General features: G+C 38.5%; 1 protein-coding gene across 6 annotated transcripts in view; it reads right to left on the bottom strand.

Moving 5' to 3' along the window:
• Nucleotides 1-26,774, bottom strand: part of ZNF827 (zinc finger protein 827) — a 156,678-nt gene that overhangs the window by 43,967 nt on the left and 85,937 nt on the right. For all 6 annotated transcript variants that reach the window (XM_014059333.2, XM_014059335.2, XM_014059332.2 and 3 more), the window contains exons 6-8: nucleotides 4,828-5,067; nucleotides 3,910-3,967; nucleotides 1,094-1,194 (exon numbers count right to left, since the gene is read on the bottom strand). In XM_014059333.2, coding sequence (XP_013914808.1) covers nucleotides 1,094-1,194; nucleotides 3,910-3,967; nucleotides 4,828-5,067 — 399 coding nt within the window. The remainder of the gene's footprint in view (nucleotides 1-1,093; nucleotides 1,195-3,909; nucleotides 3,968-4,827; nucleotides 5,068-26,774) is intronic.

The raw sequence follows: 26,774 nt of genomic DNA, 5'->3' as shown, positions 1-26,774 counted from the left end.
GACACTACCACTGTTATAAATATGAGACAGTTACCTACTATGTGAATTTTATCAAGTGACCATGGAGATGCTGCAACTGTTGTGTGAAAAATGGTCATAACTCACTTTTTTTCCAGTGACATTGTAACTTTGAACAGTCACCAAATAAACTGTTGTAAGTCAAGGACTAGCTGTATTTAAATTTTTAGACAGGTTTTTCTCTTAGCTATGGCCAAACAGCAAGAAAACAATGGCTAGTGTTTGAGTATATTCTTTCTCTCAGTCATGTATGCCTTTTGGATAAATATGAAAGGTGACTAAACCAGATTATGACTAGATTTATGTTTTACCCATGCTTCAAAATGGAGTTAATAGCAATTGCAAACAATATTAAATCTTAATAGAATCTTAAATAGCATGGCATCCATAATACTTTATTTCTGCAAAGTGGTGTTCTCACACTGTTCCACATTGCAACAATAAAAGTATAAATTAAATCTTTCAGGAGCTGCAAGAGATTCTAAAGATCTGTGTTAGCTTGGTTAACCTTGGATGCAGGAAACACTAGCAGGACTACTAAATATTTTATGGATTAAATTATCCTGGCCAATATGCCCAACCAAAGCCCAGTTTAATACAAACATATTCTATGGAATCTTTAATCTAATCTAATCTAAATGGTAACTATGGCTTCGTGCAATGTACACTTGAACCAGACAATTTTTATTCGGTCATGACAATATTGCAACTGAATCAATCAATCAATCAATCAATCAATCAACCTATCTATCCTATCCCAGAAAAACAATCCAGAAAAATAAAATAATTGTTATGGAGCAACATTCTTCCCAGCATTCTAATTAGGAAATCTCTAATTAACATTCTTTTTTACATTTTATCCTAGAATTGATATATTAGTGATAATGCCATTCTCTCCATGCAATTAATCATTCTTTTTTCTCAACTCCCCAACACATTTTAACTAATAACAATACTTGCTAAACCAAGTAAAAACCAACAGACTATTTTTACTTGACATATTACATCATGTTTAGCATTTTTTACCATAATATCTGAAACATGGTGTTACTATAGTATCATTAATGTTCCATACCTAGAACTGATGTCCTTCCCTGAACAGCACTCTCATTAGACAGATCTTTTGAGTTCGAAGTGAATGGTGATTGTCTAAAAGTATCTTCAGAAAAAAATGGGCTGAGGAAAAATGATTTTTAAAACAGAAATATATGTTAATTACTAAATAAATCCTATTAATGCACAATTGTATCACATGGTGCATTTGATTAGAATTTTATGGTTTAGAGGTATCCAAAATTGAAAACATGTTTTGGATAAACTTTTGCAACAATTATTATAAAATAATATTATGAAATTCAATCCTAAATGCTGTCTAAAATATTTTGAAAATAATTCAAAACAAGCCAACCCACCGTTAAAAGAATTTAATTTTACTGCCAACATCTCAAGGTATTCTCAATATAACTCTGGAGTATTGTTCAGAAAAGTAGTATTAGTGGGCTGCACACTCAGTTATGTTTGTGTAGTAGAGGAATTTCAGGACATATGACAGTTTATATGAGGTTTATAGAGCACTACACTGCAAAGACATACTATATATACCAGAAGCAGGTTCCAGCTAAGTAATTCAGTTGGTCTGGATAAAGTAAAAATTAGTATGAAGACTGACACTACTGTCTTAATATTGTTTTATGTGAAGCACGTTTATTTCTAATATAACCTTTAATAAGCAGCTAATATTTTTTTGAAAAAGTATTTGTAATTAAGGAATCATTTGAAGCTCAGTTATTTCCCTCCTCTTTGGCTGAGCCAACACATTCTGTCTGTGCTTAAGGAACCTGTTTGGTAGTGATAGTACTATTAGCACTCCCAGTTTCTTATAGCTTGTTTAAATTTTATAACATATAATAATGCTATTATTAATGCTAGTACTACCTGAATGGCTTGTTTAAATAATAAGCACCTGTCTTAATTTACTAGCTAATTTCCATATAGACAATAAAAGCAATTGTTTAAGGTCAATACAACAAGTCAAAGTGAGCTCTTGCCTGATTACTGAATGATAAATTCAAAGGAAGGAATACAATTTGGAAAAAGATTACAATGTCATTTGAATGTAAATAGGTGAGCATTATCTCAAAAGGACTTGCACATGATTTTCCATGTATTTGATTCCTCCCCCCCTCATGATTGCAATCCATCTAAATGCCTTTTTTGAAGATCCAAGAGGCATGATTGTAATTTTACGAATGGCAAACACTGTAATTTTTTGAAATGGGATCTTAACTAACTTAATAGGTCAGTCCAGAAAAATAATCTTGCAGTATCATTTATTTAGCAGCTAAAGGCAATTTGGACCCATTTCTTTTCTGCATTCCAAAAATTCTTCTTGGCTGCACCATCATTACTGTCCCTCTGTACAGAGGTTGAAGGTGCTTACTTTTAGATTATAATGACTAATTTCAATATGAGTCTTTTCAGAGTCACCTGAGAGCAACTTCTTAACTTGTTGGATTAAATAAGGTAAAAAATTTGATATCATACTCAGGGTTTTTTTTTTTTTGCCAAGCTGAACAAGTAGGATTTTAGGAAGAAATCTGAGAAATCATGCCAAGTTAAAACAAAAATTCTCAACAACCACATATCTATTTTTTCTTAATTAATTGCAAGCATGAGAGAAAGTATTTTTCTCTCCAATAGTGATCTAAAAAGAGAGTTTCCCTGCCTCTGCAACTCAGTACAATAGGATGCTTATAAAGAAAAGTTCCCACTGATACAAATAAAAACTTTGTTAAGACTATTAGGGTTGGGCAGGGTGTTTTATTTTCTTTCAGATCCAAGCTGGAGAAGACAAGTATTAAACTGCCTTTCTTACAATCACATAGACATAAGCAGTTCTGAGAGTAATCCACATTACATCAATGGTTAAGTAAGAAAAAGTAAAGCAATGTGTTGGACAGCAGTTTGCCTTAAGATGATGAGGTTTCACATCCATGGTGACTGACAGCAGTGAGCATAGAAAATAATCATTTGGGTGCATGGTATAAATAAAATCTTATAATTTATATGTGCATCAAGAATTTACTTCATTAGCTGGCTTCATGATTGACTTGCATTTTTAATTACATCTCAAACAGAGTTATACAATATTAGTCAATAACATTAATAGAAACAGAATATTCCATAATCCAGCCACAGTTAATTCACATAGTTTCAATAGGAAATCAAAGGGATTTCACTGTACTCAATTCTTGCTAGATTGTGGATCATGCATAGAGATGTGACGGCTTGGTTAAAAAAGGAGGGAATTTTAGCAAACCTGACATTTTGTTTTATTTTTTTCAGTAAAAAAAAGAAAAGAAAAAATATGAATAATATTTTTGTAATATTAACAAAATAGATAACATTTAAAAATGCGAATAAAAAGATAAAATTATATAAAGTCTCAGAATTAATGTGATTATCTCAAATTCAGAAAATGAGATTAGTTAAACATTAATTAACAGCTTTGATCCTCCCTCTGTTTCCCATTAATAGTATTTTTTGAAAAAAAGCACAATAGTGCCTATTTTTCTTTGATTTTTTGTTGATAGTTTCTTCTATTTCATATTATTTTTTGCATAAAAAAGATTAAATCAATACATTTGTAATTATATCTGGAAAAGTTACAGTTTCATTTTTCATTTATGCATATTTTTATGAGGAAATCAAATCTATCTACCTAATCTATCTAATTTGATATATATGAAAAATTATTTTAAAAACCCTTTATTTTATGCCTATAAAATATGAAATAATATATTTGCTGGACACCTTGGTCAAATATCTATAAAACTGATGTTACACTGAACTTTATCAGGCCTACTTTTCTCTACCATCGGTAGTACTTACCTAGTTGAAATAGTGATGGTATTATCTTTAGAGTGATTGTGCTCTTTGCTCACTTTTTCTGTGGAAAAATAAATTATTATTTTAAGCAAAATAAGATACTCATGAAAGTATTACTCTTTTAATAAGAAAAAATAATATTTATATAGATTTATAACCTATTAAAATATTTCCTCCAGCTTCTCATTGAAATAATAAATCTATTTACCATGAGTCATATTGAGGAGTTCTACATTTCCTTTTTTAGAATAATTGGGGCCTAAATGACAGTTTCTGTGTGCTCTCTTTAGCATGCAAGAAGAATAAGATAAAGCAAACAAATGGGAAAAAGATATGCTGAGAATATAGACATATATTGTATAGTGCTATGGAAACCATGAACTCTAAAGGTAATCTAGAAGTTGGATAAACCTTCCAAACTGCAATTCACGCAATGCAGAAAAAGTAGAAAAAAAGCAGATGATATTGATACTTTTTTTCTATTTCTAGATAATTAATTTGCTTAGGAAATTGTTAGGGGTAAGTTGTGTCCTATATTTTCTTTTACAAAAAATGTATTGGAAAAATATAGAATATGAAACAGTAGCTTCTGCTATACTGCTAACAAAATTAGCAACACCTGGCTAGTCTTGGCTAATTTTTTAAATAGGAATCAATAGTGAAAGAAGGCTATTTTTCTAATTGATTTGTAGCCATAATAACAACCATGTTTATTTATTATGGTCTTTAATAGGACTTCAAGCGCTATTCTATACATACCATGCTTTCCCCAAAAATAAGACAGATTGTAACTATTTTAAATACCTATAAGACTGCAGGTCTTAGTATATCAGTAGATACTTAAGAAAAAGCAACACACAGCAAATTCAGACAAGACAAATCTGAAAAAGTATATCGTGGATCTTTAGATATAATACTTACCTGACAATTGAAAAAGTAATTCTGAAGCCATTTTCACAGATATATCTTGGCTAAAGAGGTTTCTCTCCGGAACTACACGGCTTTCAGGGATCTTTTGTACCTGTTCAGTTATTTCTTGCCTAAGTAAAGTGCTGTAACTGACATTTTGGCTAGGTGAAACAGAGGCATGGGATTCATGAATCTCAACTTCCATTGGCTCTTCTTTAATCTTTGTTGTCTGGGACTCCTTGTAACTTTCCGCTGCAGATGTATAGTTTAAAAAGAAAATGAAAAAAGCAGAAAATCAATCAATCAATGTCCAAGTTTAAAAAGGACACAAATTAGCAAGAATTTAAAAATTAAATATTTTAGCAAATTTTATGAATAGAGAAATAAGCAAACTGAAATGATAAAACTTCATTAATTATACCAAAATTTGATTTTTAAAATAAATAGAGATTATATTTCAAAAAGGTCTGAACCATAAATATTTACCCTAGAAAGTCATGAATTTTTGGGAAAATATCATAGAATGTTTTTCAAAGCAGAACCTGAAAGAAAAAACTACTATGTATATTTACTTAAAGCCCCCCTCCCAAAAACCAGATAATTAGAAAAATAGATTCCAGTGGAAAATTATTTGACAATTTTGTTGCTTTGCATTGCAGTATCTAAGTTTAATTTGCTTCAACAATTGAAAATCTTTTACTTTCTCTTTTTTCTTCCTTTCCTTTTGTAATAAAATGTCTTATTAGTGAGAATCATCTTGTTGTCACATGGTAATTAAATGAAAATGTAATTCCCCCCCCCCACATTTCCTCTCTTGAATTTCATATATTTGTTTGATTAATAGAAATAAATTTTCTAAACAAATGATTTTGTAATTATAAAGTTATACTTATTTTGGCTCCCATTAGATTTTTCTGCACTCATTTCTACTGTACTTCCATCAGAATTTTAAAGATTTTGATTTAACAAAAGGCTTTTCATTCTATAACAGTAACCACCCTCATAAAAAACAGCTTTCCCACTTCTTGAACTGTTGTCTCTTTCAGAAAAATGCTTTAGTTATGACTACAGATTAAATGACCACTTTCTTTTGAAGTATTAGCTCTTTTTCCATTCAAAGAGATCTCAAAGGCTGCACTTCAAAGAAACTTTACCACACTACTTATGATTTCCTTTCCCTATCAGACAGACAAATAAATTTTCTTTAAGAAGGAAGTACTGGATTATTTTGTTCAAGACGCTTCAGTAAACAGTCAATTAAAAACAATAATGAAAGAGCTTAGGCAATGACAGTTAGAATACTGTATATGAAGAGAGAGAAATAAAGCACTCACAGAACTTCTACAGATTTTCAAACAAGAAGCTTATTTGAGGCCATTTATTATTGAAAACTAACTCATTGTTTTTCATGGTTTTGTACTGATAAGTCCCTCAAGGAAAGAGTGGTAATCTCATAGGAGTAATAAGTGATGCAAAAGTATTATTATTTATATTTGTAATGACTATTTTGCAGCAGTATCTTGACTGAAAATATCTTAATTGCTTTAGGCACTACAGAAACAGGATGTCATTGAAAGAAAAATGGTATAGGTTCATCACTCACAATCAACTGTGCTAACTGTGGTTTCAAGTTGGCTTGAAACTCAACATTAAGAAAACTAAGATCATGGCATCCGGCCTTCTCAATTCCTGGCAAATAAATGGAGAAGAAATGTAGGTAGTGACAGATTTTATTTCCCTGGGCCCCAAGTTCACTGCAGATGGGGACTGCAGCCAAGAAATTAAAAGCCGCTTGCTCCTGGGGAGGAAAGCTATGGCAAATCTAGACAGCATACTAAAAAGCAGAGACATCACCCTGTTAACAAAAGTGTGTATAGTCATGACTATGGTTTTTCCAGTTGCAATGTATGGCTATGAATGTTGGACCATAACAAAGACTGAGAGCCAAAGAATTGAGGCCTTTGAACTATAGTACTGGAGAAGACTCCTGTGAGTCCCTTGGACTGCAAGGCAATCAAACCGGTCAGTCTTAGAGGAGATCAACCCTGATGACTGTTCTTTAGAAGGCCAGATCTGGAAGATGAACCTCAAATACTTTGGCCACCTAATGAGAATGAAGGACTCACTGGAGAAGAGCCTAATGCTGGGAACGATTGAGGGCAAAAGAAGAAGGGGACAACAGAGAATGAGGCAGATGGATGGAATCACCGAAGTATTAGGCACGAGCTTAAATGGACTCCAGAGGTTAGCAATAGCAGTTAGCAGTTACACTTATATACCGCTTCATAGGGCTTTCAGCTCTCTCTAAGCGGTTTACGGAGTCAGCCTATTGCCCCCAACAATCCAGGTCCTCATTTTACCCACCTTGGAAGGATGGAAGGCTGAGTCAACCTTGAGCCGGTGAGATTTGAACAGCTGAACTGCTGAACTGCAGTCAGCTGAAGTGCTGCACTCTAACCACTGCGCCACCTCGGCTCGGTTGGTAGAGGACCAAAGGAAAAAGTGCCTGGAGGAATGTTGTCCATAGAGTCGTGATGAGTCGGACACGACTTCACAACTAACAACAACAAGAAGTCTTTTTAGAGCTTTGGATCTTCTTCTGATAATGACATTCTTTGTATATAATCCTATAAATGGCATCAATTTTAGCTGCCGGGACTGGTTCTGAAGAGAAATAACTTTATAGATGGCTTGGTGTTTTATAGGTAAGTGTTGTGGCTCGGTAGGAGTCTTTGGAGCTGCTATCAGTGAGTGGTTTCAGGATGCTCACAGGAGAAGATAACAAGCAGCTGTGGCTCGTTAAGGATCTCCTCCTGTGGATAAAAGACTGATGGTGTCACGCCCTAGTTGCAGAAGTCAACGTTCGTTCCTTTGTTCATTCCGTTCCTGTTCTAGTCTAGGTTCCCAGTTCGTGTTCATGATTCAGAGAAACCACTTGGATAAGTTATTTGCTTTATGTAAACCTGGTTTGCTGTGAGTTTGTTTTTGCATTTGCTGTGTAACTTTTTGCCAGAGCCTTTTATCTATGTTTATTTTGGGCTCGCAGCCAGCTTGAGCCAGGACTGATAAAGACATTCCTTTGGAAGCTTTGTGTGGCTGTAGTTTGTGAATGAGCAAAGAGGGGGGGGGGGTCAGAACAGTTTGACTTCTGCCACTACAAACCTCCATTCATAAAAATATGGAGCAGCTTTACACTGAAAATGCCAGACTGACCCAGCAAATTGCAGTATTGGCTGACCAAATTTCTCAGCTGCAGAGAGCTGCAACCCCCCCCCCCCCAGCCAAGGAGGAAGTGCCTAGTAGCCATGCCGGATAAATTTGATGGGAATCAGGCCATGTTTGCCGAGTTTCTGGGACAATGCCAGCTGTTCCTGAGTTTGAGAGCGGAGGACTTTCCCACTGACCGGACGAAGGTGGGATTTATTATTAGTTTGCTCTCAGGCACAGCTGCCCGTTGGGCTACCCCCTTGTTAACCCAGCCTAGCCCTTTGTTGGATGACTTCCAGGGTTTTTGTCAATACTTTAAACGTATGTTTGAGGATCCTATTAAGGGGAAAACATCAACCAGACTTCTGAAGTCACTGCAGCAGGGGAGTGGTTCATTGCAAGACTATGTAAGTGAATTCAGGCTGCGTAGCCAGGATTCAGCATGGAATGAACCAGCTTTGATGGACACTTTCCAAGATGGATTGTCTGATGCTTTGCAAGATGAACTGCCGAGGGTGGACAGGCCACCGACGTTCGACGCATTGGTCCACTTGTGCCTCTGGATAGACGCTCGGCTGCAGAGGCGAAGGCCTCGCCGTGCATTCCAGGAGACCACCAGCGTGCCAGTTTATCAAGAGACTGCAGTGGACTGGGAGGAGCCCATGGAGTTGGGTGTTGTCAGACCTCATATAGAGATGGACAGATGACGTGCTGAGGGATTGTGTTTCTACTGTGGGGATCTTGGACACCTGGTGGGGAGTTGCCCCAAGAAGAATAGAAGGGTTGCGCGGACTGCAGCCGTCCTTCAGCAACGAACTATCGTTTCAGACAATTGGCACGTTTGTGCAGCTGTGATACCCTGTTCTCACAATGTAGCATGCGGAATCCCAGGGCGGATGCCCTGCCTAGGAAATCGGGAGAACTCTGATCCTGCGGACTCGCTTCTACTTCGGACTGTTCTACCTGTTGCATCCTGCGCTGCAGTTTATCATCCCGTGAGCATACAGTCTCTGATACGGGATGCGCAGCGGGGTGACGAATGGGTGGCGTGACGGAAGGCGGAAATAGGGCCAGCTTCCCCGTGGACTTTGGAAGGGGATCTTTTGACGTATTGGGGCCGGCTCTATGTTCCCGCAGGGCAAATCCGTAGACGGGTGCTCTCTCAGGTTCATGGCGCTTCTGCAGCGAGACATTGGGGTTTTTTCAGGACATTGCACCTGGCATCCCGTCAGTTTTGGTGGCCCCGTTTAAGAAATGACGTGCGGAAGTGCATGGAGTCGTGTGTCCAGTGCCAATGGGCCAGGTCTGCGAGGAGGGCTTCGCCAAGATTCCAGCCCTTGCCGACCCTGGTCCCCACAGCACAGGACTTCGTTTCTAGGATCCCGGCGGGGTACCAGTGTCTGGGACTGTGTTCCATGGAGGCCGTCACCAACCCTTCTGGGCCGCATTCCGAGCGTCGGAACTGGGAGAAGGGCCCTGCGGTGGGGGATAGTGTGGTGGCCCAGCAGGAGTCGGTGGAGCTGCCGCCAGACTCCGATGGCGAGGGATCTTGTGAGTTGGCCTTGGAGAGGGTGGAGAACCCTGGACAGGGTGTTAGGGCTCGGCCAGAGCTGTTAGAGCTGCCGCCAGACTCCAACAGTACGGGGACTGGTGGGTCGGCCTTGGAGAGGGTGGAGAACCCTGGACAGGGTGTTAGGGCTCGGCCGGCGCTGTTAGAGCTGCCGCCAGACTCCGACAGTACGGGGGCTGGTGGGTCGGCCTTGGAGAGGGTGGAGGACCCTGGACGGGGTGTCAACGCCGCGCAGGGCGGGAGGAGACGTGGTGGCCACCGGATACCTGGGGAGCATTGGATCAAGGGGAATGTTCCTGCAGGTACTTGGGAATTACGAAGGAAGAAACACAGGAGATGAGTGCGGGCCATCTTATGGACAATCCATTCCGACTACATCTGAACCGTCAGACCCGGGGGAAGGGCCCTGTGGTGGGGGATAGTGTTGTGGCTCGGTAGGAGCCTTTGGAGCTGCTATCAGTGAATGGTTTCAGGATGCTCACAGGAGAAGATAACAAGCAGCTGTGGCTCGTTAAGGATCTCCTCCTGTGGATAAAAGACAGATGGTGCCATGCCTTAGTTGCAGAAGTCAACGTCGTTCGTTCGTTCTTAGTTCCGTTCCTGTTCTAGTTCGTGTTCATGATTCAAGAAGCACTTGGATAAGTGATTTGCTTTATGTAAACCTGGTTTGCTGTGAGTTTGTTTTTGCATTTGCTGTGTAACTTTTTGCCAGAGCCTTTTATCTATGTTTATTTTGGGCTCGCAGCCAGCTCGAGCCAGGACTGATAAAGTCATTCCTTTGCAAGCTTTGAGTGGCTGTAGTTTATTAACGAGCAAAGAGGGGGGTCAGAACAGGTAAGTAAGCAAGTAAAATCTTTGTTACAGTCAAAGACCAGCAATACACATTAGTTTTTACACTATATTAAAAAAATACTAACATTTAAATATAATTTAAAAGTATTGACATTAAAAGTGGATAACAACATAATGGTCCAAAGATTGTTAAAGGTATGTCCAGATAATTGGTACAAGATGGTACTATACTTCTGTAGCCAATTTTTTTTCTTATGGACATTGCAGCAGCACAGAACTTTGCCACTGCATACATGGTAACCGGGTAGTGTCCTGGAGGAGAAAGCCTAGATAAAAATGGTCTGCCCTCTCTGGCAATCTCTCTAATAAGGGGAGAATATGCGCAGACCTACAAGCTCTGTATAGCTCGCAGTGTAATAGAACACGTGAATTATCTTCCACTTCTCCTTTACCACATATACAAACATGTTCTGCTATAGGTGTTCTCTTATACCTGCCCTGGAGGAGTGCTGAAGGAAGAATGTTAAATCTGGCTCTGAAGAAAGCTATTCTTTGTTTTGGGGAGATCAGGTCATTTAGATATCTTGCCGATTCCCACACACCCTGTTTAATTCTGTCCCTACTGTGGAGAGGCAACCTATTTAGTTCTTCTTGGAACTCCATGTCCCTCATTCTATTAATTACTACTTGCTTTGCTTGCTCAAAGCCTAGGGACATTAAGAATAACGGTGAAAGCCCATAAGAGCCCAGCTTGTGATCAATTGCCTGTTTCCAGGGGGATGGGAAATTGTCAGTCAACACTAGTGGGGACAGTCCCTCTGGAAAGAAATGCATTTCAAGCCAATAAATGATCATAATCTTCCAGGCTCTTACCTGAATTTGAGGCATGCCTGTCTCAATTCTTAACTGGGCATTTGGAGTTCCATTGGGTGCGGCTAAGATGGCTCGCAGGAATTTAGTTTGTATGGTTTCTAGCTAGTCTCTCTTTGCAAGGATTCCTGTTTGTGCCCCGTAAAGAATTTGTGCAAATGTTTTGGCCTCAAAACATTTTAAGGCAGCAGGTACTAACTGACCTCCACCTGTATAAAAGAAATGTTTGATTGCATTTGAGGACCTAATGGCTACTTGCAATGTGTGATCCAGGTGTGCCTTCCATGTCCCTAGCGAGTGGAAAACCACACCAAGGTATCTAAATGTTCTAACCTGTTCCAAACTATATCCTTCTATTTGCCAGGAGTATTGGCTTGATCTTTTAGCAAAAATTAAATTTTTTGATTTATTGAAGTTAAGGACCAGCTTTGTTTTGTCTGCAATAGCCGAGTGTTGCCCTAATTGCTCTCTTCAGTCCTATGGGGGTTTGTGAAATGATAGCGGCATCATCAGCATATAAGAGAATTGGCACTTTGTGTTGTGCTAGGTTAGGAGGATGGAAATCAGAGTTCTGTAAGAGATCAATCAGGGGATTAATATAGAAATTGAAGAGGGAGGACAGGATGCATCCCTGCCGTACCACATTTTGTACCCTTACTGAGCCGGTTAAACTCCCTTGGGGATTGCACCTCACTTTCAGGGTGGAATTGGCATACAATTTTTGTATGAGGAAGAGGAGGCGTTTATCGATAGTGGTGCATTTTTATTTCTCCCAGGGGGTGATCCTGGATATTGAACCAAAGGCCTGTTTAAAATCCAGGAAGGCCACAAAAAGAGAGGATTTTTTTTATGTGTGTATTTTTGTACTAAATGGTGGAGTACCAAGATATGATCCACCGTGGAGGTGTTTTATAGGCTTTATTGCTCTAAAGAAAAAAATCTAATGTGGATCCGTCAAGTACAAAATGAAATTTAACAATAGTCTGATAAGGATTGTTCAAAGATATTTTGTCATAAGATTCTATCCTGACTATCACTGGAACTTCATTAAAAGATAAAGGTTCCCGTCGCACATACTGTATGTGCTAGTCGTTTCCGACTCTAGGGGGCGGTGCTCATCTCCGTTATAAAGCCGAAGAGCCAACACTATCCGGAAACATCTCTGTGGTCATGTGGTCGTGCATGACTAAATGCCTAAGGCGCATGAAACACTGTTACCTTCCCACCAAAAGTGATTCCTATTTTTCTACTTGCATTTTTACATGCTTTTGAACTGCTAGGTTGGCAGAAGCTGGGACAAGTAAAGGGAGCTCACTCCATTACATGGCGCTAGAGATTCGAACCGCCAATCTTTCTGATCGACAAGCTCAGCGTCTTAGCCCTTCGGAACTTAATTATATACAGAACTAAGTATAAGCAATACAGCACAAGTAGTAAACATGAGGAAAAATAAACCTTATAAAATATGGATGGAAAACAATTAGGTCTGATTTTTTTCCCCATTGTTGGCAAATTATAAAATATAAATAATGGCTGTGAGGAGATGAAAGAATGCTACCACAACAGCACTCGTGTTCTAGTACTTCTAGATTAACACTCCTAGAATAGGTACAAATATACTTTACAGCTTTTTGTTGTTAGCAGGTTTGGAGGGATTGTTTACAGGTTGTCCTGAAAAGGCTAATAATGATTTCAGACATTAATTCTTTCAAAGTACTACCAAATTTCCACAAAATGTGGAAACTATGGATCTATATATTTCAGTGATATTATGATGTTTTTGGCCCTGTAGCCCCTGAAGACTACATACCGTATTTTTCGGAGTATAAGACGTACCTTTTTTCTTCTAAAAAAAGGCTGAAAATCTGGGTGCATCTTATACACCGAATACAGCATTTTTTACCTCCTGAAGCCCCACCACTTCACCAAAATGGCCGTGCATAGCCTTCTGGAGGTTTCTAGAGAGCGGCTGGGGGCTGGGGAGGGCAGAAATGAGCAAAAAATGGGCTGTTTTTTGTCCCCCCAGCTCCCAGCAGCACACTATAAATCTCCGTAAGGCTATGCATGCAATTTGTTTTGACAAAAACCAGCCCATTTTCGCAAAAAATGGGCCATTTTTTTGCTCGTTTTTGGCCTCCCCCAGGAGCACTCTGCAAGCCCCCCCAAAGGCTATTCATACCTTTTAAAAAAAACTGGGCCCGTTTTTGCAAAAAATGGACCATTTTGGGGGACGTTTGCAGAGTACAAAAACTTTTTTTTTCCTTTCAGAAAGCTGTTTAGTTAGAGTGGTTGATGAGAATTACATTGATCAAGTGCTGTTCTAGCATAAACAAAGTCTTAGGTGTTACAGGTTGTCAGCGATTTCCTTCTCCAGCACATGGATAAATACACCTGGAAACATCTACCTACCTACCTGCTCTCTCTCCCCCCTACCTATCTACTATCTCTCTCTCTCTCTCTCTCTCCCTCTACCTACCAAACTACCTACTCTCTCTCTCCCTACCTATCTACTGTATTTCTCTCTCTCTCTCTCTCTATCCCTCTACCTACCTACCTATCTACACACACTCTCTCTCTCCCTACCTACCATCTCTCCCTCTCTCTCCCTCCCTCTCTCTCTCTCTCTCTCTCTCTCTCCCCCTTTATCTATCTACCTACTTACTCTCTCTCTCTCTCCCTACCTACCTACTGTATTTCTTTCCCTCTCTATCCCTCTATCTACCTACCTACTTTTTTTTAAAAATTGCCTTTTCAAAACCTGGGTGCGTCTAATACTCTGGTGTGTCTTGCTGTCATGTTTCTCCCCTTTACAGATTTGGAGTGGGCGTGGCCTGCACGTGAAGCATCTGGCCTGCAGGCCCCCAGTTTGACACCCAATTTAGAGATCATATTTTTTAAGCTGAGTATTCATCATATATTATTAACCCAAAGATAGTTATTGAAATACTGAATATTAACTAAATATATACATTTAGAGTTAAACTGTAATGATTAATTACAATATTTTACAGTGGGAATGTACTGAAAATTCAGTATCATTTGTTCATCACTTATATCTACAAATTATGTCAGTTTATCATGACATGTTATTTGTTAACTATACCAAATATTTGAACTATCAATGAAATTAATTATTAAATCAACATCACAGACATGGAAATTATCTCTGCTATGAGCAATCTAATGCTGATTCACACATGCACTTGACATTTACAGATCATAATCTAGAGACATGCATTTATAAATTGGGTCCAATGCTAAGGTCAAAAGAGATGGTTAATATTGTTCAAATGGATTATTGATAAATATTTACAAATGATAGCAAGGTTTTAAACGTGGAGGATATTGAAATTAATATTAGATTATGAGAAAATGACTTGAATGCTTGCTCAAAAATTTCCGGCCTCCAATTAAAATTGTAGCTATTTCTTTGATATTTTGTTTATATTCTAAGTCATTTGTTCTTTATACTTAATATAATAGTTTTGCACTATTTTATGTGCACAGAAGATACTGAAACCTATGATATCTCAGACACAAATTGCTGGCACGATACTTGTCATGACTGCCCCCACTCCCAGCTGGGAATTGTTGAAGTTGAACAACAATAGCAATACTTGGCATTTACTTTTAGAAAGTGTAAATGTTAGCAGCATAGTTTAGATAAGGGGAACTTGCTGCCATAACATTTTGGAAAGGATGGGAAGGGAATCATTATTTCAGCTTCGAGAATCCGGTGTACTTTATTATGTCAAAGGGAGCTGACAAATGAAATAGCACCTTCATTTGTTTCATTTTTGCAGCGGGCCATGAAGTTGTCCATCCATGTTGCGATACCTTACAGTGCTGTGACCTGTTTTCAAGGCTGACTGGAAGAGGTGAAATGCTAACAGATCAGTTCACATTCCTTCTCTTGCTTTAGAACAGGTGATAGGCTGTGAGACAGCAAATTAATCTCAGTGGTTTCAAGCTGGAGAAATGGACCCTTTTTTATCACCAGTGACTCAAGAGAGCAACCTCTTCACTTCCCCAGAGTAGAACAGATCGGCATAAAAGAAAATGATAGCAGGGAGTATGCAAGTGATTGATTACAACAAAAACTATAGCAGAGATGAAATTTAGACCTGCTAAAAAAAATACTAGTTTTGCTTTATACCAAATAGGACTAACCAAATTAATTAGGTGGCATATATACAAGGTCCTTTAAAGGCCAAGGGTTAGAGGCTGCATTTGAGCACATCACACTTTCTCCTATGTTGAGGTAATATTTTTCCTCTATTTCTTTTCTTCACATAAATTCATTTAGTATTCTGAAATAATGTTCAAATATAATAATATTGAAGAACTAAATTCTCCCTTGATGATAAGGATTAAGAATAAAGTCCATTGAAACTGAAAAACAATTACATCTAATTTACATAGTATCTATGTCATTTATTGTTATTTGGCAAGTCTATTGCCTGGTTAAGCAGTCCAAATTCACATTTTGTTCACTATACCTTAAATCTGATAAAAGGAGACAAAACCATTGGGGTTTTAGAATAATTATTGCCATGATATAATTTATTATTTTTTCTGGATTTTATTTGGGCATTCATGTTAAAAGTACTGTGCTAATGTTGTTTTTATATCACTTTTTCACATGGTGAGATTCTTCTTCTCAGCAGCATTGAGAGTGAAAGGTAAGCCTCTCAAATGTTCATTAAGAATGAACTTGGGTCCTTGGAGGTACAAACTGAGTATCTCTATCTATGAAAATCTCAGATAACAGAAAGAACAAATGTATGTTTCAGATGTCTGACCTCTAGAGTTCCGGCACTGGACTCCAAATTTAGGTGTAAGAGTCAAGATGACTTTTGCTGCTCAGCTTTTCTTTCAAAACATTCTTTCTATTTCTGTTTCTGCTGCATGCACAGTTTAATCCATGGCTCAGCTAATACTTCTGGCAGGCACACATAGACATGATCAGAGTAGAAGAAAACCTGCAACTGTGTGTTTCTTTTATTGTGGCCAACTCAGACACTTATACCTTGAACCCTTTTTATCTAGTTCAACTTGGCATCTCACAAATGAGAGTGAAATGCTAGTGTTTTCCCGAAAATAAGACAGGTTCTTATTTTCTTTTGACCCCCCCCGAAATAAACACTTGGTCTTATTTTCGGGGAGGTCTTATTATTTTTGAGGTGCAGGAGGCGGTGAGCCTATTGACCAATTGGTCTTATTATCCAGGGAGGTCTTATTTAAAGGGAAACAGGGTAGAATTTTATAAGGGTGGAGTAGATTGTGGGTCTCGCATATAGAAATGCAATGAGTGAAGCATGCTGTCATGCTATCACCTGAACATGTTCAAATCAGATCTAATTCCCTTTTTTTATTTTATCAATTTGTGTAAGATCTGATGGTGATTAATTGGAAATTAGTGACTCCAGGTAAGAAGGAATTATATATGTGTATTTCAGACTTCATGTTCACCAACCAAACTGTGAAGTATTGCTTCACTTAGAAAGGATGAAAAAGGTATCTGAAAAATAGATATAAAGGCCCTGGAATCTATTCTTGTCAGAAAGCAATCAATTGTTTTATTTAAGGCTTTATTCTCATCTGTATTAAAGATTCTAATCCAGCCAAATCATGTCTTTGCCACACCAAAACATGCTGTGTAGAGGACGATATCAGATCAGGGAAGTGAAGTCTCACAACTAGTATAAGTATTGTATAACTTACTTACAGCCAGAAAAGAAATAGTTTTCATTTGTTAGCCTTTCACTCTCACTGACAACTATATGTACATATGTGTACATATACATATGACATACAAAGGCACAAAGGAATAAGTAGCAGGAGCCTCCAAAATTCTACAGTGATTTTTCACAAACTGAAAAACAATTCCTTTTCATGATTCAGGTAGGTTAATGATTCTGTATTGATGCTGATTCCCTTATATCAGGGTTGTCAAACTCACATCATCATGGAGTCATTACGTGACATATCGTGACTCCCCCCCCCCCTTTGCTAAACCAGGCACGACCGTGGCTAGGACATGATGCATCTGGGCCATGGGGCATGAGTTTTACTGTCTTACACCATAAATTTTGATGTTGATTCCATTATGACATAATCAAATAATGCAAAACACTTGTTAACTTAGCAAGTTGTATTTAGCAGGAGAAAGGAAAATAGAAAACAAGTAATATAATATATTTTGTGGATATAGTTGTGACATGGCCTGGAAAACTGAAAAGCCTCAGTTACCACTTATTTCCCTCAGCTGAGGCACTTAGAATGCAGATAGCTGCTATCTCAATGTGAAGGAGATGAGAGGTTTTGTTCCAGACTGTTTGTGAGTGAATCAAACTATTTCTAATTAACATTCCTGCACCCTTTCTATAGCATCTAACATTCTATCTATTCTATGTTTACATTTCAATTTCCCCATTTGAATATACTTATTAATTTGGTAATTTTCAATATTCTTCAACTCTGATTAGTATAAAACAGTTTTCTCCAAACAGGTATATTACAGATATTTCAGAATTAAAACTCCAAAAGTGCTTGTAATCCCATCAAATCACGAGTGTACTAGCTCAGGAAGTCTTAAGATACAACAATGCATGCAGAGAACATATTAAGTAGATACATATCAGGTTGTCTGTCTTCTGATTCTAATTTTGGGGGCAAAGGTAGCTCTAGTACACTATGCTATCATCAAAGCCATACAGTAGTTGCAGCCAAAGTTTTGGTGGTTGTGTGCCACAGTATTTTTGGAATGTGTATGATATTCAAAGGATGGGGGGACATAGAGAGTGGGATATGTAGTGAAGTATCAAGACTTGTAATATTTTAGAACATCATAAAGTGATACATTTGTAAGAACCTATGTCTTATTAAATGTGAGCTGAATAGCATGACAATTAAGTGGACATAAACTGGCTTAAAAATCATATTCAAGGAATGTTTGTGCTTTTTTATCCAACTGAAATGAGGTGACCAGAGGAATGCCATAATATTAGGCTTTGAGGCCTGTTCTTTTCAATACTTTTATTAATAGCATGACATGATTGAGGAGGGGAAAGCAATGTTTGTCAAATTTTTAGATGGCCCAAACTGGATTGCTACTACCTTAGAAGGAAGAAATAACATTCAAAATAATCTTCATAAATTATAGAAATAAACCAAAAATAGAATTAAAAACAAATTATGCATTTACACAAATTATGTATATAAGAAAAATGCAAAATTATGCATTTAGGAAACAGAAGGCAAGCGAAAGTAAAAGGGGACCACTTTTTAGCTTCTCAGCAATACTTGTGAGAAAAACTTAAAATAGTCAATTACAAATGTGACTCAGCAGTGTGACATAACTGAAAAAGTAAAAAAAGTTTGGCATCACAACTAATTGCAGTGGAGATATGGCTTTCATTCACTAAAGGTGCCCAAGCAGATATGCAATGAATTACTTAGTATGTCTGTACAGATTACTGAAGATTTAATTTGAATTCCTGCATTTAGCAATGTTCAACTACCAATATGGACCCAATTCCAACTCTATTGAGTAAACAATTCTATGCCTATACTAAATCTTAGCAAAAATTCTCAGGATGATTTCATAAAACATTTAATCTAAAAAATGATCTTTCAGAATATTTACAGCACTCTTAACTTCAAAATTACCAGAATATAGTGATTGAATTTTAAAGTATTGGAAATTATTTTAGTGTTAGTAATATCTCTGTGTAAATGTTCCATTTACATCATGACCTTGGGCTTCATTCAAGTAGTGTCTCTATCTATAGCTTGGGTTTGAGTATAAATAATTACTCTGTTTCTGATGCCCTTGTGTACCAAAATAAAACCTTATGATTTCCTTCTCTCCTTTCTCTCCCCTCCCCCCAGGTTTGATTCTCATTTTGGAACCATTTCTGCTTTGTTCCAAACTTCCTGAACTGATTTCCTCTACAGTCAGACAAAAGGGTACACATTCATGCTGTTGTTTTGAAAGGGAGGTTAAAAAAGTTCAGGATCATCCTGTATTTTAGAACAAAAATAGATTGTAATATGAAATTACTTTGGTCTATGTAGAGCCAGTGATGGGCAAGGGCCACAGATTATAATTTCGGATGTATCCAACCGCAAACAATTTTCTGTCTGAGATAAAGATGGTGTCATGGATGCACTCGAAGTCGGCTCAGATGACAAGGAAAAGTCTGCTTCGGAAACTTGGAAGGAAAGTGTGGCAGAGTGACTAGAAGAAGCAGGGGACTCTGAACCAAGTGGGGATGGGCAAGAAGAATAGAAAAGACCAAGAACATTAGAAGGCCAGAGCAGTGATTGGATAAGTGGCTGGCTGACAATGGGAAGGAAGAAATGCAGCTGTAGCCAAGAGGCTTGGAAGGCTAGCCAGAAACAGAAGGAAGAGAAGGGGCACAGCTGCAACCGATGAGCGGGAACTGTCTCCTCTGTCAGATTCTGGGGCACACAGGAACGAAAGAAGAGGTTGGAATGGAGGTTGGCGAGCTACTTGCAAGGAGGCAGCCTCATCCCTCCTAATGAGTTGCACCAGCCAGCAGCTATTTATCCCAGCAGTGCAGAATGAGACTGAGAACAATTCTTCCATTTTGGATTATACATTTGTTCAGCTTGGAACAAACTTGGTACCTTGCCTTGGAACTTTGCCCCTGATTCTGTTTCTGGACATTGGACTTTGCCTTGTGGACCTTGGAATTGGATTTTGGCTTAAGGTCTTTGTGTTTTGGACCATGGACTTGTCTTTGCTAGATTTGCTGGACAGATAGATGTAACAGGGGTGACAGTCCCTCAAATCAGCCACTCTCATGTCTTGTAAGGTTTAAAGGTAAAAACCAGCATCTTGAATTAGACTCATAAACCAACTGGTGACCAAGACAGCTCACGGAGCAGAGATTTAACCTGTGTTCTTCTAGAAACATATATAACTATCCATACTGCTGAATTCTGCACCTGCTGAAGCTTCCAGATATTCTGCAATGGCAGCCCCATGTACAGAGCATTACATTACTGGAAAGAATGACAGAATCAGAGGGAGGGACGGAGGAAAGAGGGGATGAATTATGATGCTCCTGGCCAGCTTCTCAAAAAGAAACTCAATAGGGAAGTTGGCAAGAAGTTGAAAATCACTTCCACTGCTCTTTTGCCCATCCATGATCATTCTGTTTAGAAACAGAATAGAATAGAATCCAATTATTTATTGGCCACACAAGAAATTTGTGTGGAATAAAAAGACAAGATACATTCGTCAAGAATCATAAGGTACAACACTTAATGATCGTCATAGGGTACAAATAAGCAATCAGGAAACAATCAGTGTCAATATAAATCGTAAGGATACGTGCAACAAAGTTACAGTTATGCAGTCATAAGTGGGAGGAGATGGGTGATAGAACGATGAGAAAACTAATAGTAATGCAGCTTTTGTGAATAGTTTGACAGTGGTGACAGTGGTGAGGGAATAGTTTGTTTAGCAGAGTGATGGCGTTTGCGAAAAATCTGTTCTTGTGTCTAGTTATCTTAATGTGCAATGCATTAAGCATTGTTTTGAGGGTAGGAGCTGAAACAATTTATGTCCAGGATGCGAGGGTAAGGAAATAGCTCTGAAAAATTACCTAATAGGTTGTCTAATCTGTCATAAAATCTTGCAAAAACAGTGGGCAACAGGAAGGGTGGAGTAGAAATTATTTATGTGATCAAGACCGGATAACCATCAGATACTTAGAAGAGCAGGTACTGGATAAGAGTGAAAGTATCCCCATTTCACAGTCAGATGGTATCCGTGGTCAGTGATCAGATTACAAACTGATACGGTATATGTGTAACCTTTTTATTAATACATTTGTTAATCATTGTTTGGATTTATTTTATGTTTTATTTATACAGTATTATATTTAATTATAGACTTTATTTTATATTAATCCTTGTTTGAAACATTTGAAGCATTTCTGGTGAGAAAGCAGATTAGGATAGAGGTTTTTTTAAACTATTACATTTCCATAGCATTGCGAAACTGCAAGAAACATGAATCTGAGCAAAAAAAAAAAAGACTTACTATATTTGCAGTGACTATTCTGACCTCCTCCTATAATAACCTATATGGGATTTCCACAAAGTAGTTTATTCACATCAGTAATTTGAAAATGGAAATTGGAACCCATGCAAATTACATTTCTTCCCTCACTTTCTAGTGATAAAGTTGTGGTTTATAGTAGGATTTCTAGAATAATAGTTAATATTTAATTCCATGACAACTGCCATTGTCTAGTGGTATGAGTTTCACGGAGTTGTAGAACTGGAAAGTAGCTTCCCAATTTGTATCATCATTTTAGTAAAGGAGAGTGATGGCAAACTTTTTTTGCTCGGTTGCCAAAAGGGCGGGTTTGTGTATGGGTATGCGTGCCCACATCCATAATGCGCACACAACCCCCCCAACGCATGCATGCAGGCCTCACTGAAGCCTCCGGACTTTCAGTAGGCCTGTTGGGCCGTTTTTTGCCCTCCCCAGGCTTTGGGAAGCCACCTGAAGCATGGGGAGGGCAAAAAATAGCTCAAAGGGCCTACCGGAAGTTCATTTCTGAACTTTGGGTAGGCCTGTTTTTCGCCATCCACAGGTTCTAGAGGCTTTTCTGAAGCCTGGGCAGGGCGAAACATGGATTCCCCCCGCACTCCAGAAAGCCGAAAATCAGCTGGCCAATGCACACATGCACGTTGGAGCTGACATAGGGCAACACCTCGTATGCTTTTAGATATGGCTCCGCGTGCCACCTGTGGCACACATGCCATAGGTTCACCATCTCGGGTATAGGACTTTAATGCAAGAATTGGCAGGGGATGGGTGGGAACAAAAAGGAGCCTGCAAACTGTCTAAATATTAGGTGAACAAAATTACTAATATTATTTCCATTTAAATTGAGGGGTGCAATTCATCATCATATATTATTTTAGATGTTCTTTACAAACAGAAAGATCAAATTTTGAATAGGTTAGAAACTTCCTAGAAACAACTCAAGAAAGTATACCTTTCTAATCCTGAATGGACTAAGATAATCAGCAACAAGTGGGTTTCAGTCTTAAACTCTAGCATTTTTAAAAAAATTTGGAGAACATTTAAGGAGTTTGTAATGACTGCAAACGCCTGACATTCTAATGGTTCAACCCTAATCACAGTAATCCACTAAGAGAGCACAATGAAATATAACAGAGCTTGAATTAATCAGTAATAGGAGAGTTAAGTGGTCAGTTAAAGTTACAGACAAAGTCCATTCTGTTCTACATTTGTGTAGACTAAAAAAAAAACATAACAAATTTCTATATAGGTATGCTTTTTTTTTTGTCTGACATCTTAAATCTTTCTTTCCAAATAGAAGGATGCTTTAAATCAAGCAGCAAATTGAGCCAGATCAGGTCCCTGGCTCAATGCAGCGTGCAAAACTTCCCATTTTAACATTCAGTGTGCACAAAAGGCCAAAAATAATTACTTATCCAAAATTAGTGTTAATAAAAAATAAAAGGGCTACAAAGCCCTATTGAAAAAGAATCATCATTCCAGAAGCTATTGAGGCATAATTCAGTGGAATGGGACAACTTGCCGCAGCCAACTTGCAGTAGGACAATTCAACAAATACAAAAGTTAAATTAATTTCAACAGAACCTATGGCCAATAATAATAAAATAAAGAAAGTCAATCCAGAAATACAAAAGTTACAATAATTTCAACAAAAAGGAGGTCACCAATAATAAAAGTATCTTTAAGGAAACGAATAATATAGCGTTGAATTGTTCTGTGGCGAGTTATCCTGTGGCAAGTTGTCCCACAGTTGCTATGGTGAATTGGCCATAGTGAGTTGTCCTAGACCCTAATTCAGAGTCTGCTATAAATTTTAATAATACAGGTAGTCCTCAACTTACAACAGTGCACTTAGTGACTCTTCAAAGTTACAAGTTAGGCACTGAAAAAAGTGACATATGACCTTTTTTTACACTTATGACCATCGCAGCATCCCCATGGTCATGTGATTTACATTTGGATGCTTGGCAAGTGGTTCATATTATGACGGTTGCAGTGTCCCAGGGTCATGGGATCACCTTTTGTGACCTTCTGACAAACAAAGTCAATCGGGAAGCCAGATTCACTTAACCACCATGCTACTAATTTAAAATCTGCAGATTCACTTAATAAATGTGGCAAGAAAATGGGGCAAAACTCACTTGACAAATTTCTTACTCAGCAACATAAATTTTGGGTTCAATTGTGGTTTTAAGTTGAGTGTTACCTGTACATAGAAAAGCAGCACTCTAGAATCAAAGCAAGGCCTGAAAGACTATATGTAGACTTCCAATTGGATATCATCTAACTGAGGAAACATACCCAATCAGAAAATAGCACATTCATTATTTTTTTAATGTACTTTATGCTGACTATGACAAATGTAACAAGTTAGGGTTTTGCATCAGCAAGCTGACTACACAAACACACATACAATCAATGTGTACAGAGAATACATAAATAAAATAGTTTTCTTGCACCCAAATCCATTTGTTTCAGTAGGACACATGTCAATGCAGCCTGTTGAATCCATTGCTTTCCATTTTTCTTTGCACTCTGTAGTATAATTAAATATCTTTATTGTTGGTATTTGGACGGTTAAATATTTATATCTTTTAAAAATAATTTAGCTACCACAGGAATTATAAATGCTCACTATATCTACTATTATTTTAAATAATGCATCTGTCTTATATTATCTGAGGAAATAAAGCTTTTTTTAAATTGTACATTGAAAAGATTAGGCTGAGACTTGGCAAGTGGCCCAAGGTCATCCAGGGAGTTTCATGGCTCAGCAGACATTCAAACCTGGTCGAAATCCAACATGGGAGGATGGAGATTAGGTATCATTAAGTTGACTTTCTCTAGGGCTCATGTTATTTTGGGTTTCTATGACTGTCATGGAAAGATCTGTTACATTAAATTCCTGAAACAAACTTTCTGCTCTAACTCTTTGCCAGGAATAAATCACACATATACAACCCCGTACCTTGGCATAATCTTTGGTAGCTATAGGTTACTAACAAGGTAATTAAATCTATGTAAATAACAGGAAAAAGAGAATATACCATATGGCTAATTGTCAACAGATGTCAGTTGCAATATGATATGATACTAAGTGAAACCAGCATTTTATTGTTACGTGCACAATATATTATTAGATTTATATTTTTAATAGACTCCCCCCCCCCCATGGAAGTTATCAGAATTTATTTATGGGCTGGCTGAGCTAACTGAGAAAGGCTAAATAGGTTATTCATTGTATGAGTGTCACATGCATTTGAAAAGGAAGATACACTGTACAATATTTATGAAAAGGAAAAGGTTGTGCTGCCTGCCAAACAACTGCTATCCTTGATCTTAAATGTATTACAGCAAAATATATCTTTTTCACCTTAACCTTTTGTTTCAGTTTTGCCAAAGCTTTTTCTCAGCTATATCTTTTATAGTAAAATCATTATACAGGCAGGGACGTGCAGTCAGGGGAGGCAGAGCCTCACCACTGTCATCATGAAAAGAAAAAAAATGTAAAAGGAAAAAGGCAAGAGCTGAGGTCAGGCTGAGCTAGTTGCTGCCAGAGTCACCGTGGATGACTCTGCTTAGTGCTTAACTGTTTAAAAAAGCCTCCAAAAAGCGCCCTCTATAGGAGGACGCAGGAGAATGACATGCCTCATCTAGTCTGACTTTAGGCGTTTTATGATCACTCCAGCAGAGTTAAGCAAGGGTTAAAAGCCTAAAAATTCCTGACGTAGGTGAGGCACATCGTTCTCTTGCCTCCTCCTGTAGAGGCTGCATTTTAGAGGCTTTTTTAAACAGTTAAGCAGAGTCATCCATGGTGACTCTGGCAGCAACTATCTCAGCCTGACCTCAGCTCTTGCCTTTTTCCTTTTACATTTTTTTTTCTTTTCATGATGACAGGCAAGAGCAGAGTTGAAATACTCTCTGAAACAGCTGAAAAAGGTACGTGTGGGTTGGAGGGAGGGGGAGGAATTCAAACTTCATCCTCAAGTGTAGATCCCTCCCCAAGTGTAGTTTGATTGCAGGCAGAGCCACGTTGCCTTTTCAAACACACACACACACACACACACACACACAGCTGGATAAAACTATATAAGTCCAGTTTCACTGATTACAAGTTTGAAAAGGCAACGTGGCTCCGCCTGCAATCAAAGACTCGGATCGGCTCCAATCCAACATCTGTGTTTGTGTTTGTTTGAGAGAGAGTGAGTGAGAGAGGGAAGGGGGTAGGAGAGATAGTCCAATCCAACTTCTCTGTGTGCATGTGTCTGTTTGAGAGACGGGGGAGCTCGGGAGAGAGGGAGGAAGGAGGAGGAGGGAGAAGAAAAAGAATGAAAAACTCTTTTGCAAAGGAGAAAAACAAATGCTGTTGCTTTAAATCGGAATTGAGCATGCCTGGCTGTGGAATTCTGGGAGTTGAAGTCCACAAGTCTAAATAAATTTGAAACCCACCACTGTGTCAGTGCCTCACCAGCCATAAACCTCACCGCACGTCATGTATACAGGTAGTCCTTGAATTAAGAATGTAATAGAACCTGGCCATTCTATTCATAAACCAAGAATTTGTGGGAGTGAATCTCATACCTTGAACAAGATCACTCCCTGCCCACACATTCAGTAATCAAATGTATGGCTTGTTAAGTGCACGAGGTATCTTGGGGTGGGAAAGGCAATGGGGGGGGGGGCTAGTGATGGAACAGGCCATCTGCTTAAGACCACCCAAGGCATCCCCCGATGCACAAATACACAAATATCCTACCATTTTGAGTGACTTACCTTATGAAGATCTGTCTCATCTCCAGCCTGTTTCCTTGCCTGCTTCCTCCTTTCTCGTCAGCAAAGGGCTTGACAAGGCCTCAGGCAACTAAAAGGAGGCCTGGAGGCCTGTGTGTGGCCTTCTAGGCCTCCTTTCTCATTGGAGACCCGCTTGACGAGGCCTCCAGCAACAAAGAAAGGAGGCCTTAGAGGCCTATACACAGCTTTCTGGGCCTCCGTTTTGTCGGCAAAGTGCTTGAGGATTGCATCCCTTTAAGGTTTGGCAGCCCTTTTCAAAAAGCCTTTGCCGATAAGAACAGAGCTTCAGAGGGAAGCATCCACTCCTCCCAACCTCCACTGTTGCCGACAAAGGCTTTTTGCAAAGGGCTGCCAAAGCCTACAGGAACGCAATTTCCCTGCATGCTTCGGCAAGAAAATGGCAAACAGAAGGAAGGCCTGAAGCCTTCCCTCTGTTTGCAAAGGTCCAGGCCTCAATTCACAGAGAATAGAGGCCTAAAGTGTGAGATCACACAAGATCAGTAGCACAAGATCTTGCACTATTGACTTTGCATGATCTCGAAATATGTTAGGCCTCTGTTATCTGCAAATGCACTGAAAGGCTGAAGCAATGAAGCAGTCAAAAGAAACTGTGACAGAGAGGAGATCTTTAGAAGG

Source organism: Thamnophis sirtalis, unplaced genomic scaffold, assembly GCF_051295495.1.
Source record: "Thamnophis sirtalis isolate CommonGarterSnake01/CBP01778 unplaced genomic scaffold, rThaSir2_p1.2 scaffold_10, whole genome shotgun sequence".
Classification (NCBI taxonomy): Eukaryota; Metazoa; Chordata; class Lepidosauria; order Squamata; family Natricidae; genus Thamnophis; species Thamnophis sirtalis.
The sequence above is the reverse complement of the archived record's forward strand: the minus strand, read 5'-3'. Positions and strand labels throughout refer to the sequence as shown.